At 33.0% G+C, this 20380-nt stretch overlaps 1 protein-coding gene across 1 annotated transcript; it reads right to left on the bottom strand.

Annotated features, from left to right (window-relative positions):
* Nucleotides 1-140: 140 nt before the first annotated feature.
* On the bottom strand, nucleotides 141-19593 carry LOC144850994 (uncharacterized). Its single transcript, XM_078708518.1, has 29 exons — nucleotides 19559-19593; nucleotides 19087-19129; nucleotides 18647-18939; nucleotides 18257-18398; nucleotides 17871-17984; nucleotides 17667-17780; nucleotides 17463-17576; nucleotides 17259-17372; nucleotides 15685-15798; nucleotides 14887-15203; nucleotides 14412-14550; nucleotides 13856-13894; nucleotides 13060-13311; nucleotides 11022-11138; nucleotides 9973-10017; nucleotides 8613-8951; nucleotides 7692-7946; nucleotides 7380-7514; nucleotides 6659-6781; nucleotides 6344-6475; nucleotides 5680-5832; nucleotides 4798-5115; nucleotides 4280-4558; nucleotides 3758-3877; nucleotides 3178-3447; nucleotides 2106-2219; nucleotides 1664-1702; nucleotides 1194-1460; nucleotides 141-298 (listed from the first exon to the last, which is right to left on the bottom strand). The coding sequence occupies exons 1-29, from the start codon at nucleotides 19583-19585 to the stop codon at nucleotides 141-143; spliced, it is 4686 nt and encodes a 1561-aa protein (XP_078564644.1). The 5' UTR covers nucleotides 19586-19593.
* Nucleotides 19594-20380: the final 787 nt, after the last annotated feature.

Genomic DNA, 20380 nt, shown 5'->3' with positions numbered 1-20380 from the left:
TAACCATTTATGTCAAAAAATAAAAAGGTCGAATTTTCATCTGTTTCAAAAGAGTGCAACAACTCACTTCTACTAGTCCAATTTTCTAATTTTTCAAATTTGCGAATTAAATTCAAGTTTCAATTTTGGAATGGTCATAATTAGAAATACAAAAAGACAAACACATATGTATACTCAATTGCATTTCTTTGTTTTGAAATTAAATTATAACAGTAGAAAACATTCAAAATATAATCAAATATGTCTTCTATATTCGGCAGTGTCTTGTTGCAACAAAATGTATTCCTGTACAACACCTCTTCAATTTAAAAAAAAGAAAATAGGAAGAATTAGTATTCGGATGAAAAAACAACAATAAAGATGAGAATGATAACAATGATGATGAAAATCAAGACAATAATGATAATAATGATAATAATGATGATGAGAATGCTGTAATGATAACAATGATGAGAATGATAACAATAATGATCAAAATGATAACAATGATGATGAGAATCAAGACAATAATGATGAGAATGATAATACTGTAATGATAACAATGGTGAGAATGTTAACAATAATGATGAAACTGATAACAGTAATGATGATGATAACAGTAATGATGATGAGAATGATAACAGTGATGATGAGAATGATAACTATCCTGATAGTGTCCTCATTTATCTTTAAAAAAAAAATTATAAATCTTTACAAATAAGACATCTGAACTTTTCTGAAAAATATAGAATAATAGTAATGAAAACTATTCATGGTTAGAATGAATGTTACTACTGCTAAAATAAAATAGTATATTGATAATAATATAAAGATAAAACATGATATTATATATATATATATAAAAGAAAGATAACATAATGGGAGTTGACATTCAATGACATAAAACGTAAAATAACAGAAACACATAAAATTAGTATGATGGTTTGCATGTTGAGAACACATTAATGTTTGCGGTAACCATCAACAATCCTAACAAACTCATTAATTTTAGCTTGATTCAAACTATGCCCAAATGAAAAGATGTACCTAAAATGAAAGTAATTTGACCAATCACAAGCGAAAGATCATCTACAACTGCTATGTAGCCTGTGATTGGTGAAATTACCTGCATTCTGTCCAAGTAGAACCAAGTTTAAAATCAATGCATGAAATAGAACAAAATGATTTGCATAAATACATAGAAAAATACTCACCGTATAAAACTTGAAAAGGCCGAATTCGTTTTCCTACTAAAACACCAAATGCTGGGTCGTCTACTCTTGCGATATATTGGGTGACATCAAAACTAGTTGTCGCTGTTTGTCCAATAACTGTATAGTCATCCAATCCATTTGACCAGGAATACAAAACAATTCGGTAGTTGTCGACTGGACCTTCTCCTAAGTCTACGTCTGCTGTCCAGGCATCCCATGTCAAATGGTTGGCATTAACTGTTGGAAAATTCAGGAGTTGAGGCAGATCTATATGAAAAATAATATTCATGTTTATATAAATATATACAATAACTATGGAGGGTTGTAAGGTACAAAAAATATAAGACATAAGTAGGACTTATCCAACAAATGGTACATTTTATATCTTGAAATTACATGAAATATCTATGATAGATTCCTTCATTTTAAATATTGATTATTATTATTATTATTATAGAAATATAATTTACCTGATTTTGAAACGCCAACAGGTAGAAATTCTACATAACCTAGACAGGAATAAAAGTAAGTGATATTTGACTATTGGTTTTCTTAAATACAGAGAACTGGTGAAGATGTAGGGAAAAACGATTTGTTGAAAAAGTTGGAATTTAGGAAATATTATGAAATTTGTAGACAGATTTGTCTATGTGTTTATATATTTATGGTTTAGAAAGTCATACCAACTTGGTCACTAAATATCAGGCATAAGCAATCATAAAAATCCAAATTGGAGCATTTATAATATTAATAAAAATCTTTCATCCCTGTCAGAGGCGGATCCCAACTTTTGACAGCTAAAATAAAAGAAATCAGTCAAACAAATCTGGCTGTATTCAGTATTATATACTTTTTTTTAAGTATGCTTTTGTTACATCTCGTTATTTGCTATAAAAAAGGGAGAATTCTTACTTATTTCACAGAGAAAATGTGATGGTGTATTACAAGGGAAATGACGCCATTGTCCATTTGTGGCATTCATACTGACACATGCTCCTCCTACCCCAGTGTTTGGAGTCATAAAATCTGTGTATAAAAAAAATGTATAGTAAGTCATCAGAAAAAGAAGCAGAATAATATACATTTAACAAGAATAATATATTTTTTTTTTAAATAACTAATGGTAAAGACAGGTTGCAGGACATTATAAAATTTACTGATTTTAATGATTTGCAAATTTGCATAAAGGAAAGTAAACTTTCAAAACTCTTATTCTTAAACCATAGATGCACTTTGTTTGTTTGATTGTTATTATTTATTTATACTGGGCGACCTCTTCAGTCAAAGACTGGTCTCCAAGAGAGCTCAGTCATGATCAGTGGCTGTGATGTACTAGTACACTGGGGTAATCCCCTACTCGTCTCAAAAGATGTATTAGGTTCTTTAAAGTGCACATGAAGAAGACTTATTCTACAAAAAGAACCATGGAGTGTGTGTGCCTTGAACCCTTGCCAAAGTTATGGCTACGTAATTATGATTCCACTATCAGCTTAAGCCTGGTTTCCATAACATCGCTACACCGTGTCGCCGACTGCTGTCGCCGACAGAGCGTAGCGATTATATGGAAACGCTAGAATTTATCGGGGATCTAGTACGTGAGCGCTAAATATTCTTTGATACACGCGTATACGATTCATCGCCGACAAAATCGGCAAAGTTGAACATGGTTGAACTTTGCCGATTTGTCTGCGATGAATCGGGGAGACGCGTTGGCGACATCTGCGCTTGTAGCGATTTCAATGGAAACGGTGTAGCGATTTTATGGAAACCAGGCTTTAACCGCTCAGCCACTCACTCACAGACATACAGTACTTCTAATATGAGGATATTCTCTTTGTGGCAAACATATCACTACAGTGCTTAGGTATAGCAGCAATGAGTTGTTACAGCACACCTCCAGAGATAATAATACTTTACAGTGTGATTACAACAGTACATATTAGTACAAAAGACGTGGGGGTTCTACTGTATATTGTTCACATACTTGTATATTCACTCCATTCACTTGTTCCAACCCATTCAGATACATTTCCAAGTTCCTGAAGCTTGTAACCGATAAAAACTTCCGACAAACTGTCCACTCCATGTTGCTGCAATAATTGCAAAACATCCGTGTTTTCTTCAGCAGAGCTAATTACCGCCAGGTAACCTCCACTTATGTCACAAAACTGTTTTGCTTGTAGCCAGGTCATTTGATCTTCAGAAATGTAGTAGAAAGATGATCCTATAGGATGCAGTCTCGGAGGAATATTACCTAAAATAGAATTAACAATTAAGATGATGATGATGATCATAATAATTACCTACTGCATGACAAGATAACATTTAGAAAAATGTTTTCAATGTTAGCGTTTCAATTTCGATAGCCTCACAGATAGGCCTAAGCATATTCCTATCTTTAGTGCTTTTAGCTCTATCTACACACAAAAATGTAAGATTTTGTTTTTCTTTTGCAATGGGTATATTATGTCATCATGGTACTCTGAAATAAAAAGATGAATGAATGAAAACGCTGCACTAGCACTATGTAAAGAGAAACTAAATATATGTATCAAATCTCTAACCTTTTTGACAAATTGGTATTCCCATATAATCATCACAAGCTATGTTCTCTCTAGAGAAGTCATCTTCTACGTTAATTACAGTACAGTCAACATCTTCAGATGTTAAATTGTAGTGCAAATCTAGTAAATATGAACATAAGTTAAAACAAAATATTTATATAAAATTTAAATAGCACACTCCTCAGTGTGTGTTGGGCAGCACATAATCACACTTTCTAAAAAGAACATATGGCCATATTCCAGTATTTAAAACAAATGAGAAGGCTTGAAATTCCACTAAAGTGGTCCATGTTAGTGCACTCATATGGAGAAGCGGTGTTGCATTTGAGCAAAATAGCCCAGTTAAATCTTGAGGGCTAAGGCTGACAGCTTTAGAGCATATGAAATACCATCTGACTAGCCTCAATATAGGCAGTATATTGATTGGTGAAGAGCACACAATAAAAGGGTAGAAAACGTCTTTCTTTAGACCTTATTTAATAAATATGAAAATGAATATGTACAAAATTAAATAACTATTACCGGGGGGATCAGCAGTGACTACAATTATAGCAAAATTATATCCATCCCAAAAATATAGGTCATTGATGTCCTTGCGCATGCCCATCAACAACTGATTAGAATCCAGTGGGTGGCTCTCAAGCGTATGCAGTATAAAGTTTTTAATGTTGACAGAAGAGAAGTGAATTAGCTGTGACTGTCTTGTCTTACAGTAAACATCTCCTTCATTCCAAGACATTAATGTGTTGTTAATGTGGATGCATTGATCTTCAAATGCTATCCAATTAGTATCACATTGATCTAGAAAACAAAAAAATATCCACAGTGTAAAAAACACAGTTCGATGTTATAAAGAAAGCAACTCTATGGAGTCTCTGAGTTTATCAGGCTATCCTGGGGTAAAAAGCCATTATAAAGTACATTGTTCACTGTCTCCCTCTTCGTTTCAAGAAGTTTAAATTTACTGGTTTACAATCAATAAACTACATATCAGTATACTAATCGAAACCAAAGGAAAATGTTTCACTAATATTACCTACCATACTCTGGGATCCACAATACAAGACCTGGCTTTCCTGCAACAATAAGTGTACCAACTTTTTTTGTTGCTCGAATCATGACTGAGTAAGGCAAGTTTGGTTGTAAACCTGTTACCTCCCATGAGGTACCATTTATAACGCCTACCAATGCTGGAGTTTGTCCTTCCTCCGGGTACCATGTATCCCAAAGGTAGACTCTGTAGTTGATAATCGGACCAAGACCAATGTCATGTTCATTGTTCCATCTGTTCCAACTGACAATCGCACTGTTAGCCTCCCTAGCCTCAACCCATGGTGTGTCATACAATGCTGGCAAGACTAAAATTGTAAAAAGTTTATGACAATGTTTTGAGATTTAAAATAGGAAAAATATAGGCCTGTTATTTACAATATTTTCCCAAAAACAATTAATTTGTTCTATTTCTACATTGCATAAGCTTTTTCTTGAAATTTGCTTTCAAAATTTTTTATATTATTGTTAGGGCCAATTTACACAGATGAGCGGTAACGATATGTGGAAAACTGCGTAACTCCCATGCAGAATCTGTATCTATCTTGAGCAGAAACCATTCGTCCGCTACGTGATTTGTGTAAATAGTCACAAGGAATGACATAGATTCTATATTTTTATTACCGTTATTGCTCGTGTTTGGAAATTGGGCTTTAACTGTATGTTTTACTTTGCAGGTAACCGTTTCATAGAACAAACACGAAAAGGAACTGTAACTGTCCTGATATCTGATTTGAACCCAGGACTCTAAGATCAGTAACTGACCATCTTAACCACCTAGCTACAGCTTGACTATTACTACTAAAAAACTAGACAATATCAACAAATAAAGGTTAAGAAGTCAGACTCAAGTTAGTGTCAGAAAAAACAACCTGTTTGACAGCCTTCTCCTGCCCATCCCGTCTCACATCCATTTTCACATGTACCATTGAACTTGTGACAGTTTGCTTGATTATGACAATGACATTTCTTGTGACATTGTTCCCCAAAGAAACCAACAGGACAAGGTGTATCTGCTTCATAATCTAAATAAAGCAAAAACAAACAATCTTCAATTCAGAGTCTATTAAAAAATGAACAATAGTTCTCCATAAGTTTTATAATAATCTCACTAAAAAAAATTAAAGAGTAATATTCTTAAAACATACTCCTCTGTGGTTATAATACACCCTTAGTATATTACTATTTACAAACCAAGAAATATGTCCGTATCTAAATCATAAAAATTGGATGTTGATCACTGTTGATACAACAGATTTTACAAAGTGGGTTGCTATGGAGCTTTCACTTTTCTACGATTGACAACCTAGGAACTACGCATTTGTGTAGTCAGTTGTCGTCTGTACTTAGAAATCAACAGAGTGAGGCGGCAGAGTACGTTTAAACTTTTCTGCATGTGCACAAGGAATAAACATGACATAACCTGTTAATGTTCAATATTTATACCAAGTTAACTGAGTTTCTTATTGTGATGTGGTGAGCACCAAATGTGTAGATTCACAAACATTTTGTACAGGGAGCATCTTTACTACCTACCTTGACATGAAGGTCCAGTGAATCCAGGAAAACAAGCAGATGTGTCATTACACCCAAACGTTTTATCACAGGTAGTTATATCACAGTTACATGTTTGTTGACAATTGGAACCATACATTGGCGCAACACATTCTGAAAAATTAAAAAACCGGCTTTTTCTCATGCTATTTATATTTATAGTGAGGAGAGTACATGGGTAAAAACAACTGGCTAATACTGATGTCATCTATATTTATGCCCATACTATTCATGGTGCTATGATCAAGAGAATGCTAGGTACAAAACTCATTAAATTTTCAAAGAATACTTTCGTACCTTGTAAGCACGTCATTCCTGTTTGTCCTGGAAAACAACTGCAGCCAATAGGTGATGGAGCACACATAAAGTGTTGGCTATCAAAACTTCTATACTCATCCATACCAAACGAATCCAAAGTACCTGAAAACATTAACAAGTTAAATGGTCTAATGAATATCAGCTAATCTATTAGAAAGTACTTCAATTAAAAATTTAACATATAGTATAAGTTTTTACTAAATTTATATTCATGTATGTATGTATGTATGTATAATTAATATGAGTTTTATCTGAACGTACATTATTTGTTGTTATGTTTATATGTTTTCACTCTTCAGTCTTTATAAAGCTCTGTCTACATTAACAAACTTTATTTGACAAAAAATGTGATGTGCCAATGGACATGGTGTTGTAATACTACTATCACTAATTTAATAGTGTAGACAGAGCTTAAACAAATATTTAAACATTTTTCTTTTATGTTTCAAATTATGTGCTTTATATTGTAACTTTTTTTACATTATGTTTCATTTTTTTTTATTTTCTAAGCATTCATGAGAAATATTTAAGCTCTTTCTTTTTTTCTTTTACTCATTTTTGTTTTATATATATTTGGTCTGTTTGTTATCAAGTTTTGGTCAAATATATGAAAGAGATGACAAAATCTACAGCACATTTTACATTAGAAAGTGAAAAAACATGTCATTTTCAGTATATAAAAATAAAAAACTATTCTTACCTTCCTCACAGAATTGACCGAGATATCCTGGTGGACAGATACAGGTGCAAGATCTGGCATGACAACGTCCACCATTGTAACAAACTGGACAATTAAGAGCACAGGATGGGATCCCACAATAAGAAGTCGGACATTCTGTAAAGACAGGAGTATGCACAATACCAAAATAAACAGAAATTATAAATAGGGGAATAAAAAAAGTGGCAATGATTAAGAACTTTTCAGAGTTTTTCTGATAATATATGCTCTGTTTCTTCTAAAAGGAAATTACTAAAAAAAAAAAGTCAGATTAGAAGTTAATGAAGTACATACCAGTTACATATAAAAACATGTAAGTGTGTTTCAATTCATGTCGTCTCCCCAGGTAATAACACTCGTAAACACCTTCATCTTCTCGACGAGCATTCTTAATTATCAATTTGTTAGAGTTTATCCCTTTACCATACAAAAACTTGCTATTGTGGCGCCACCGAAGATTCCCAGTATCAAGACTTTCAACGGTAAGTGTAATGGTTTCACCAAGGCCAATACTCACAGTTCTTTCGTTAGGGTTAACATTAATTTCAGCTGCATAGATTAAGAAACAAAAAAATAAGTAGTAGCAAGATAAACAACATTAATCTTTATGTAACAAGTTTCAAAATTTCATTTCAAGATAGCAAATTTGTTAACAAAAAAAAAACCAAAGAATTACTTTTACTCTGCTGAAAAAAAAATAAAAACTTTGATTTCAATCGTTTATCTGCTTATCCAAAAACGTAATATAGGAAAATATTTTATGATTTTTATTGGGAGATCATGGGCTGGCAATGATACACTTTAGGTTAAGATTTGCTGAGGCTTTATTCACCAAACCAGTTCTTTTTCTTAAGATTATTTTGTTGTTGCTAAAGGAGCGGTCATGCTTTGGCCAATTTATCACTTTTGATGAGCTGTCATACATTATTTACCAGACTTACGCCAACGTATTAAAATATGCTGGCCTAAGTTGAATAAATTATGAGTAAGTTTTGTATAAGTATAGATCACCCTGAAACATGCGATGATATACGTATATATATATATGTCTATTGGTAATTCCAAATTAATTTTTGGTACGGTCGACAATTGGCTACATCATTTTTGTCACATAAAGTTTGATAGTGTAGACAGAGCTTTAATCATGCGTGATATCTCTTAATAAGCAACTTCAAAGAATCTGAAACCTGATTTTAAAAAAATTAACAGAATTACCTCCTTCGTTTAGAACAATACTGTGTACAGTTGTACTTTGGCCATTCATTTCCAGACGGCAGTTATACTCTCCACCTCGAGGTAGATTAGAGTTTATTCTGAGTTTTCTTTGATATTGATCTGGAAAGGTTGCTATTGTATCATCGGGAAGGTCAGAATTTTGTCCATTTGATGAAGATGGTAAGATTTCAAGGTCTTTTGTGCTATAACTTGTTAATGATAGTAAGGTACCAATGAACACATTGCTTGAATCTCTACTCAAAATGTAACACCTCATTATATTGTGTATTCCGTTGTTGAGTTCTGGATTGGTCAATATTACTAAGTTCAATGGTCTATCTGAAAAAACAAACAATATAAAATTAATGAATGTTTATGAGTTGAATAGTGAGAATAGAGTTTAAAGATTTGTTCTATTTAACGAGGTGGAGCTGGGTTAAATAGAACAGGTCATCTTCAAGGTTAAAAATAGACATATTATAAGAACTCAATCACAGCTCGAAAAGTGGTCCATCACGGAGAAGGACCAACCAATAAGGCTGCATTAATTGACCAATCAGATACGTCCGTTTGAAGCCCCACCCATGCAGTCGTCACGCATTGCATTGTAGCATGTTAAGGGCATCAACCCTAGAATATATTCTTATACGATCCATATATGCAAAAATTGAAGTTTTTTACCAAGAAATTGCCATTCACAATAGAGTTAATTTTTAAAAAAGTTATTAAAACAAGCATGAATGTGCGATACTCGGGGTACAGCAAAAGAAGCTGTAATGACGTCATAAGACGGGATGTAACGTCACATACACATCAATAACCTCACTACCAAATACGGTTATATTCCGAAAAGTTACGTCACATAACCGGAAATGGCATACTTTTTATTTATTTTGTTTTAAATATCTGGTGGAGTTTGGGGACTGCAGCACAGTTTATGACAGTATTTTAATAAATACCCGTCACAATGATCGGCTGTGCTTCCGCCATCAAGCATCAAGGACACAGGCTTTTCATTCAATAGCCATCAGATTACCCCATGTCTGCGACCAACTTCCGAAATCATTGACAGATGCTGCAGTCCATCAGCCTTCATTAGAAAAGTTCACATTCATTGTGTTTCGCTTTAACTGTGTCTTTTTTGTGTAAACCGTCTTGTTGGGTCAGCTGCAATGATTAGGTCCATTTGAGGCTTAGGGAGTGGAGCACTAGGTCAGGATTGAACCCTGGATCTTGGGTTATCCACCAAGCTACAGCTCCACTGCATTAGTAAAATATTTAGGAACAAATTGATAAAATTGATCTTGATTTCTAGATAATTTTTTGCTATGTTTGTTATCATATGGGAAAAAAAGCTTACCATAAACTATAGACACATCAGTTGGATCCTGTTTGAGGTAGGGTGCTAAAAAAGAAATTCAGAAGTTTAGAAATCACATTTATTCAGAAATTGAAGAGATTATATTGGGAATTTAACTACTTCAGGAAAAAGAAATGATGGAAAATGTTTGAATTTTTATTTAATATGTCTTCTATTTTTCCATTTAACCGAGTACATACACAACATATAGTACCTCTATACCTTTAAACTTAATGTGAAAATGTGGAATAAGGCACAATTCTTCTTCATCTTCAAGATTCGAGTTAAGTATGAATAAAGTCAATATAAGTAAAATCTTTAAGAAATGAAGTACCATGGATATTATAATATCCCTACAGCTACACAGCAACAACACCTAACTATCAATAATGATATTGCAATTTGAAATCAATAAGTACAAACAATACAACCTTCATAGACATATTGTATGAGTAATTTGATTGGACATTAAGGGTCAGATGATATTTATTACTTGGTATATGCTGTAATAAGAAATGTAAATAATAATGAAGAATCGGTTTGTTTATCATTTTTTTTTACATTTTTTTCATTACCATATTTCATATATCATTAGGGATCTTCAGAGGTTCACAAGACAAACACAAGATGCTCTACATAAAAAAAGTCTTATTACAAGTCTTTGGGAGTGGAGTTGTAATTTTGTCCTTAGAAAAATCCTGACATGTGACGGGACTTGAACCCAGGACCCTTGGAGTGGTAGCCAAGCATCATAACCACCAAGCCACAACTCCATTAAGATTAAGAATCATTTAATCAAATGGCAAGGTCTATCTACACTATCAAACTTTATAGAACAAAAAATGTGATGTGCTCATTTATGGTGATGATGTGATGACCACTATCATTTTTGGAAATATCACTACCATATATGGGCACATCTAGCTTAATGAACAGTATTTATCTGTTTTTGTATATCTCAGAGCAAACTATGTATATTTTATATGCAAATGACAATAAATAGAAATAAACTGATAATAAACAATAATAATACTAATAATATGCTTTACCATATTCACAGCATATACGTTTTTCAGATGTACACAAAAAGTCATTAAACCATGCTACATTGTTTTCAATACAATTTTCATTACCACCAGCATTATTTGGTTCACCACTTCCAAAAGCTGAGAATTCAATAATATATGATATTAATAATGATATGAAAAATAGCAAATCAATTGCACTCTGACCTATTATTATGTCATTTGTGCCATTCCAAAACTAGTCTGGTTTACCTCCGCCAAGGAGGTATATGTATCGGTAGCGTGTGTTTGTTACTTGGCCAAATTGAAAATTGGCCAAGTATGTTGATTGGTGCGGTTTGTGTGTGTGTGTGTGTTTGTTTGTTTGTCATCACTCTAGCGCTCACAGTTTTGATTCGAATGACTCCAAATTACTACCATACATGTCACCTGGTGCAAGGACGACACCGCCCGGAAAAAAAAAATCCGGACCACGGTTCCAATTCTGGACCACTTTTAAAAATTATTTTCAGACCTGCTAGTGTTAAAAGAATTATCAAAAGCCGGTGAGCAGTCTTAAATTAACAAGTAAACTTAAATTGCATTTTCTCGAGAACTACTTGTCCAAAAAACTTCATTTTTGTACAAGAGGCAAGAGTTATAATTTGTGATTTGTAATTTTAAAACTTAATTAGATTTAATATAGAGGTTTTTTGATGCGAGTAGTTTACAAAACCTATTTCTTTTCAAATTCACCCGTGTGTTTTTCGCGTTGCTGTTCTATTGTTAGCCGACTGAAGCTATTGTTCGTTGAAAGGCTGGTTACATAACCTGTACACTAAACTCGTATACACAGGATTGTAGTGAAATTAGCCTAAATCACACAGCATTAAGAAACACACTTTTGGTGAAAATCGGGTCAAGTGTGTTTAGGAGGCCAATTTTGATTTGGCCAAGTATCGCGCTATGCGCGAGGGCTAGTTTGTTTGTTTGTTAGCAGGATTACTCAAAAAGTAATGAATATACAGATAGATATGTGGTCAAGGACCATTTCATTAAATTTTGGGACCATTTGGGACCATGGTCCTAATTCTGGACCACTTTTTGAGTATACTTTTCACACCTGCTAGTGTTAAAAGATAGGACAGAATTTTTCAAAAGCCGGCGAGCAGTCTTAAAGTAACAAGTAAACTGAAATTGCATTTTCTCGAGAACTACTTGTCCAAAAAATTTTCATTTTTGTACAAGAGGCAAGAGTTATAATTTGTGATTTGTAATTTTAGAACATAATTTGATTTAATGTGCACGTTTTTTGATGCGAGTAGTTTAAAAAACCTATTTCTTTTCAAATTCACTCGTTTGATTTTCGCGTTGCTGTTCTATTGTTAGTCAACTGAAGCTATTGTTAATTGAAAGGCTTGTTACATAACCATTACACAAAACTCGCATACACATGCTTGTAGTGAAATTAGCGTAAATCACAAACAGCATTAAGACACACACACACATATATATATATATTTTTTTTTACCGGAGAAATCTTATGTAGGAGAATTTTACAGTAGGCGGAGGTATGCACTCTCGGAGTCGCTTTCTAGTTTGATTTGTATTTTGTATGTATATTTTAATTACTTTCTCTGCAGTGTATATAAGAGGAATTTCTGATGTATTTTTCACGCTGCTGCTATAGCCGGCTACATCACAAGTTGTAAATACATTTATTTTAAGGGATTAAAATGATTCTACTGTAGTTGCTGCAGTAACTACATTTGTTTGCAATAGTAGATGCTTTTAAGTTATTTAGTTATGAGGCAGTACTTGCAACAGTGTGCATAATTTGATTAAACAGGTTTAAGACAAAATGTAGTTACTCAGTTACTGCAGAATAATTGTTACATGGTTCCTTTAGTCAAACAATTTAGGACTGATTGAACCTTAAGAAAATTCTTGTTTGGGAGTTTATAATTATTAATAATAAATAAAAAAAAACTTTCTCTTAACGATCGATCAACCTTTGACGACAAATTTATATACTGCATGAAAAACAATAGATTACAAAAATAAAGAATATCATAGTTCTCACGTGTATAATCACTCCATGGACTATAATCAACCATCCATTCAAAGAAGCCTTCAATATTTCTATCATGCAATGCGATGAAAAAAGGTGCATTTATTTGAGAATAAACAAATGTCTGCTCTTCTGCATCGTTAATTACAACCAAGCCGGCATCAAGTTCATTGCATATGTTCTCCCCGTCAGTGTAGATTTCAACACCATTGTGTACATAATAACAGGAATCTTCATAGAGTAGCCAACCATCATCACATTCAACTAGAAAAATAAAGATTACTATTAGGAGCTTTCAGGTTTGCGATGACCTATGACCTAGGAACTAGATACGTTATATTATTTCATTGTTTCTCTTGATTCCTCGACAACGTTTTAAGAAACTCTAGGATCAGACACCAACCAACAACACAATATGCATAGGCCCTGGGTTGAATTTCTCCATTTATTATAATTGTAATGTATTCGTTATTTTTAAATTTTGTTTATTCAAATCTTTTTGTAAAATAAACAAGACAACCGATGTGTTGATTCCTATTTTAGGCAATGCTACCATAAATATTTGCATATCAGACACTACTATAGCCATAGCACTAGTATTCTGAATATATATATAAAATATATTAAAATATTGTGATAGCAACATGAACCAACAACCAATTGTATGTTTAAAAAGTCAAAAAAACACATTTAAATGTGTTTTTTTATCAAATGAATATAGAGGCATGTCATGTGATGAGTAGATGTAAAAAAAAAACACTTTTCCCATCCATTGAAAACAAACAAAAAGTTTATAAAATTATATTACCACAAACTGGATTAGTTGCATTTTCCATTTCTGATATATCTAAATATAATCAAAAAATAGTTTATTAATCATAAGCTCTTTTAAATAGTCCACCAAGTTGCAAGTTTTTTTGTATCATGCCATGATCAAATGAATGAAGCATGAGAGTTTAGTGACACAGACAGGTCTTTAACTGATTCCAAATTATTGCTCCATCTCACTTACTGGTAAAGTCAAAGAAATGTGACAATTAAAAAGAGGCCATGTTATTCTAATTACACACATGACAAGATAAGTTTTTGAGAAAAAACATTGTTTATTGTGATTTAAGTGGCTTTTGTAATATAATTATAACAATACTATATTATAAAACCAAAGAAAAAATGAAAAATGACAATGCTGTAGGCATCAGTGGCTGGATCTCAATGGAGATTAAAAAAGCAAAGAGGTAAATCAAAACGTAAAACATCCAGAAAAATTAGCAGAGCTTTTGGGCAACACTAGCCCTTCATCAGTGCAATACTGAATTATAATGCATAATGATGAATGATTGTCCAACAATTTGTTTCTTACTTACCTACACACCCGAGAATTTCAAATCGCATACTAATATATACGTTCCAAGTGAGCGGAATAATACGGATAAATTGAGCATAGATAGCACGTGGAAACATATTAGTCACTGCAGTACTGGTGTCTGAGTTTCCAGTGAACACCTAAATAGATAACAAATATAACAAAATAACAGGTCACAAAGAAAATTACCATGCTTATTCAAATTATATTTATCTATTGTAGTATACAAATATTAGAGCACCAACACCTATAGTTTTAACCATAAACGCAAAAAAGAATTTGTTTGTCTTATAGTATGGCTCAAACATTTTAATACTTGACATGTTATGCCATTTAAACCAAACGCTAGATGGTAAATGGTTAAGATACAATATATATTGGTCTAATAAGACTCCCTATATCTGATGGTAGTACTGTAGAGTAAAAACTGCAATACAAAGGCAAGTCCAAAGCAAAAGAACAACATAAGGGCTTACCATAACATCACAGCTGTCATCAACAAATATATCAAAGTTGACACCATCCATGCTGTAAGAAATATGGAAGGTTGTGACATATTGATTATGATCACGCCGACCTTGAGTCATTACGCCAGTTATTTGTTTCGTGCCACCAAGATCTGTCTGTATCCATTGATCCTGGTCGAGAGATCCAGCTGACCAGGAACCACCTCCTCCTTGAAAGTTAAGTCTAGAATATTGCACTGATAATGATGCCGAGTATTGACTTGATACTGTAATTTGTTCTATAGGAATCGTGCCATCTTCTATTCCAAGTTGACTAGGACATGGTGCTGAAAGAATAATGTTTAGTATTAAAATCGGACCTCTGTTGGGAAAAGGTTTCTATTGTGTAAAGTGTAATTAATACAGGTTTTGGTGAGTGGTTTTTTGGCGAATTTTCATCTTTAAAAATGTTTATTCATTTGGCCCAAAAGCACAGGTGTTTCATACATATAACTACAGACGGCAAGTCTAGTAGACTGTAACTGAAAGGGATACTTGGGATTAAGAAAACCTTTTTTTTTCATGAAATAAGTTATATATTCGGTATCTTTATTCAATCATATAAAAAACACATTGTAGCATAAAACAGTGAATTGTAATATTTGTACAAAAATGATTAATATTATAGGCAAATTACACAGATGAATACAAAAAACAGACACAATAAAATAAAGAGAAAGATCAATCAATCAATCAATCATAATTATATTTTCAAAAATATTTGAGATTATTATTTCCAGATGGGTAATATAAATTTAAAAACACTACCTTGTATCTCACAGTTTTCTCCTGTGAACCCACTTTGACATATACAGGTAAAACCTCCGAAAATTTGGCTACACGCAGCAGAATTTTGACATGGGTTTGGATCACAATAATTCACTGAAATAAAAAAATTAAACAATTATATTATTCATTTTAAATAAATTAAATTATGTATACACAATATTATTTGTTTAAAAAAAATATGTTTGATAAAGAAAATTACTAGACAAACTTTTTGAGTCAAATAAATAAACTTGATTATTAAAACATAAAATATAATGTTAAAAAAAATGTTTAATGTATTATTACTGGTCCTCAAGTTTAACTGGAAACTGAGGGAATTCGGATTAGGCCCTCCACGGACCCACGGCAGCCAGCAGTGCAGCGCCTACCAGATCAGCACACCGGGAGACGATCCCCTACTCTTTTCGAATAGTGTACCAAGTTCTTTAACGTGCACTGTTAAGTACACAGGACCAACGGCTTTACATCCCATCCGAAGGATGAGGCAATGAGAGTAAAGCATCTTGCCTAAGGATGCAATTAGTATGGTACTCGAACCCATGCCTATCACATGCTAGTCCGATATTACCATTACACCATCACTCTCTGGTGTATATACAGCACCCGCCACTATTTCTAGCCGGTCTCCCATCCAGAACGCAACCCGGTCCAACGTTGCTTAACTTCGGTGATCTGACGAGAACCAGTGTTTTAACGCAGTACGGCCGTATATGATTTTTTAATACATAATTTTAATGTTAATCCTTATATTCACAGGAGTAGAAATTTTGTTTTGCTTTTATATATATTAAGATATACAGTACAAGATTCATTAGGTCCAGAACTTAAATTTATGACAAATCTTTGTGTTTAAAGGGTCTTTCACACAAAATCAATTCAAACGTCAATGTTTTGTTTTCACGTGGCTACACGCATATCGATTGGTGCATAGCCGCGTGGAGCTTTACTCAGGTATGTCAGTTTTGTCATACTATACATAAAAAATCACGACATAATTATCATATCTATCATAAGTTTAGCATGATAAAGGGAAACCGATCCTGAACTTTATGCAGAGGTCGTGTATTGTATAACATTTTGGTGAAGATTGTATTATTTGAATTTGAAAGTCAAATGCTGATTGGTTAATTCTATCTTTATCACGTTAAAATGGGTTAATCACGTTTCTCCAGCATGTTATGGTGATTACGTTATTTGATTATTTTAGATTCACATAAACAGTAAGCATGATCAATGGTGAATGTGAACCCACCATGATAAACTTACTACACTAATTAAGTAAACGAACTAGGACATGTACAGGTAAAACCTTCTTCTGTTGAGGTACACACGGCAGAATTTTGACAAGGGTTGGAGCCACAAAAATTTACTGAAATTAAAAAACGTCAAGCTTAAGCTTTTCTTTTTTAAATATTCTAACTTGCTGAAATAGAACTGCTCCTGCTGCTTACTTACTGAAAATATCATGTTTTTTGGGCAGGTATAAACTTGATCCCTTCCAGTCACCATCCATCCCTTAACGTCTAGAGTATTTACAATTTTTAGCAACTTACCAGATGTTTCGCATATATCTCCTTCATATACACTTGTACATTGGCATGTAAAACTTGCTCCTGACTGGCTACACACGCCAGAATTCTGACATGGGTTTGGGCTGCATAGGTCACCTGAAACATAACAAAATTAAAATATTGACTTATAAACAGCATTAAACAACTATTTAGTAAGTTTTCTTTGATATCAATTCTTAAACTTACTGAGTGTTTGGCATGTATTGCCTTCATATACACTTGTACATTGGCATGTAAAAGATGGTCCTGACTGGCTACACACGCCAGAATTCTGACATGGGTTTGGGCTGCATAGGTCACCTGAAACATAACAAAATTAAAATATTGACTTATAAACAGCATTAAACAACTATTTAGTAAGTTTTCTTTGATATCAATTCTTAAACTTACTGAGTGTTTGGCATGTATTGCCTTCATATACACTTGTACATTGGCATGTAAAACTTGCTCCTGACTGGCTACACACGCCAGAATTCTGACATGGGTTTGGGCTGCATAGGTCACCTGAAACATAACAAAATTAAAATATTGACTTATAAACAGCAATAAACAACTATTTAGTAACTTTTCTTTGATATTAATCCTTAAACTTACTGAGTGTTTGGCATGTATTGCCTTCATATCCACTTGTACATTGGCATGTAAAACTTGCTCCTGACTGGCTACACACGGCAGAATTCTGACATGGGTTTGGGCTACAATGATCAACTAAAAAATAAGAAAAATACAATAAGAAAAATGTATTTGTGATAATGATGACTAGGAGATCGAATGATGGAGGAAATTGTAAGGTACAAAGCTAAGGTGTTGTAAGATTTTCTTTTCTTGTAACTTGTAACATTATATTAGATCTAGGATTGTTTAACCTGGGAAGTGTTAACATATATATTAATAGAATCAAAAAGTAGTTCAGAATTTCATTTTAACTGTCAAAAAAAGGAGCATGCACAACAATTGCACTCCAATCCACCTATGCTTACCTGCACAGCCGTAGAGTTCCATTCTCAAAGTTGGCCATATCGTATAGTCATGAGTATAAATACGAATATACCGAGCATTTACAGAAGAGGAAAATGAATTGGTAACTACAGTGTTTTCATCATAATTTCCAGGAAATACCTCCTTGAATGAATACAAATATAAATAGTATGATTAAATTATTAAGTATTTGTTGTTTGGCTTGTTAAAGGCCCATAAAATCAGCTCCCACTGGCCAGGTCACAGTTTTGAAATATGGTGAAATAAATAATTAATTATTCATACTAATAATATTTATTTTGCAAATACAACGCATAATCTTGCCAGGAGCAACAGGCATAGGCCAGAACAGATAAAATTAAAAAGATTAAATTTTAAAAATGTCAACTTACTCCACCGCTTTGAGTAGTTATGGCAATAAAATTACCCGCATCGTTTCTGTATTTAACCTTGTACTCAGTCATTCTTTCATCCCATTTTCCTTGAGTTGCCACTCGAGTTACTTGCTTTATGCTACCAAGATCAACTTGAATCCATTCATTTGTACTTGTAGTTCCAGCTGCCCAAGCGGAACTACCATGAAGTCTTCCTTCAGAGGCTCTATAATTATCATATCTACTTGACGCCGTCATTTGACTATCGGTAATTGTACCATCCGCAATTCCAAGCTGGTTGCTGCAGGATTCTGTAGGTAGAAATTTAAAAAGTTATGATAAACTAAAGCGTCACACCTGTTCTGGTCTGGCTCGTTTTCAAGACGCTACGACTCTGCGTCAATCTCCTTACTCGATATACTTAAAACTGTTTATAATTGTAAACAAAGTCTAATTACCACAGTAGTTGACAAACGAAATGAGGCCTAGAATTAAGGCAATCTGAAAAAAAAGAAGAAATCCAAACAATTTTTGTCATTATTACAAATTTTAACGAATCAGGAAAGTAAGTAAAGATGGATTAAACATCACCACGCAGAAAATGCTGTGAGTAAAATACTGATCTCAATGGAGAAACATAATTTATTATTATTAAAGTAAAAAAAGAAATCAAAAAAATTTGTGTTCACAATTATTAAAATGTTAATGAATCAGGAAAGTAAAGTAAAAATGGATTAAACATCACCACGCAGATAATAAGCATAACATTGAAAATGCTGTGGGTAAAATACTGATCTTAATGGAGAAACATAATTTGTTATTAATGCCTGCCACTTACAGAATGGAATACTTTAACAACACAAGACAATAAGAACAATTTAACTCTTTAGTTAGTAATAGTTTTTTTTAGTATCTATACAATTTGCTTACCATTTTATTACCGTCATACACAAACATTGTACTTCTTGAACAATATTTTTACAACTAAACTGCCAAGAGCAATAACAAGAATGCAGTAACAGTCAATATTCTCAAGCAATAGCAAATTCAATTTAATATGTTGCTGTGCCAGTCGATCAAGACCAATAATCACTGAAGCAAAATCCAACAACTATTATCACGCATGAAAACTATAACTATTGACAGCATGACTGCTTTTTATTTACGTTATTAACAATTGTCGTGTATTTTCGTTATTAACAATTTTGAAATTTATTGATTTTTACAGTTGGTCGATGTTCTTCCGGTGTGTTTTTCCGGTGTGTTTTTTCTGGTGTGTTTTGCATCACTAAGTTTTATGTATTAATTCAACCTACATATTGATTGCTTATAATTGATCTTCAGTAATATTAACTCCTTTTTATGACTTTGCTGTTTTTCCTAACAAAAAGTGCAAACTTGAGTAAATGTAAGAAACAGAAAACTGCCACTAACTCTAATACAGAGATTAGATTTTATGCATATGCAAAATAGAGCAAATTACAATGAATAATTTCTGAATAGATAGACTTTTTCCTATTTAAAATTTTAAAATATTGATTCTCACGTGAGGAAAATTGGTTTTCTGAAAGACAGCTGGTGTCAAGATGGATGGAGTTGAATGATTGTCTGTTTTATTTTAATGAGGCATAGTCAATATAAATATAACAATCATCTTTAATTGATATTCCATTATTCTGCTTCCACCTTGAATCAAATATCGAAGACTAAACCTTGTAAAACAGACTGCTTTTTATTACATGTTTATATTTT

The sequence above is a fragment of the Antedon bifida genome, chromosome 8 (genome assembly GCF_963402885.1).
Source record: "Antedon bifida chromosome 8, ecAntBifi1.1, whole genome shotgun sequence".
In the NCBI taxonomy this organism is placed as follows: domain Eukaryota; kingdom Metazoa; phylum Echinodermata; class Crinoidea; order Comatulida; family Antedonidae; genus Antedon; species Antedon bifida.
The sequence above is the reverse complement of the archived record's forward strand: the minus strand, read 5'-3'. Positions and strand labels throughout refer to the sequence as shown.

What these genes read in the sequence shown, in the direction of transcription:
- LOC144850994 (XM_078708518.1), bottom strand. Translation starts at nt 19,585, where the DNA reads ATGTTTGTGTATGACGGTAATAAAATG. An exon ending in CAATACATGCCAAACACTCA is followed by an intron (nt 17,577 to 17,666) that starts GTAAGTTTAAGA and finishes GTTATGTTTCAG; the next exon opens with GTGACCTATGCAGCCCAAAC. An exon ending in AATACCAATTTGTCAAAAAG is followed by an intron (nt 3,448 to 3,757) that starts GTTAGAGATTTG and finishes ATTCTATTTTAG; the next exon opens with GTAATATTCCTCCGAGACTG.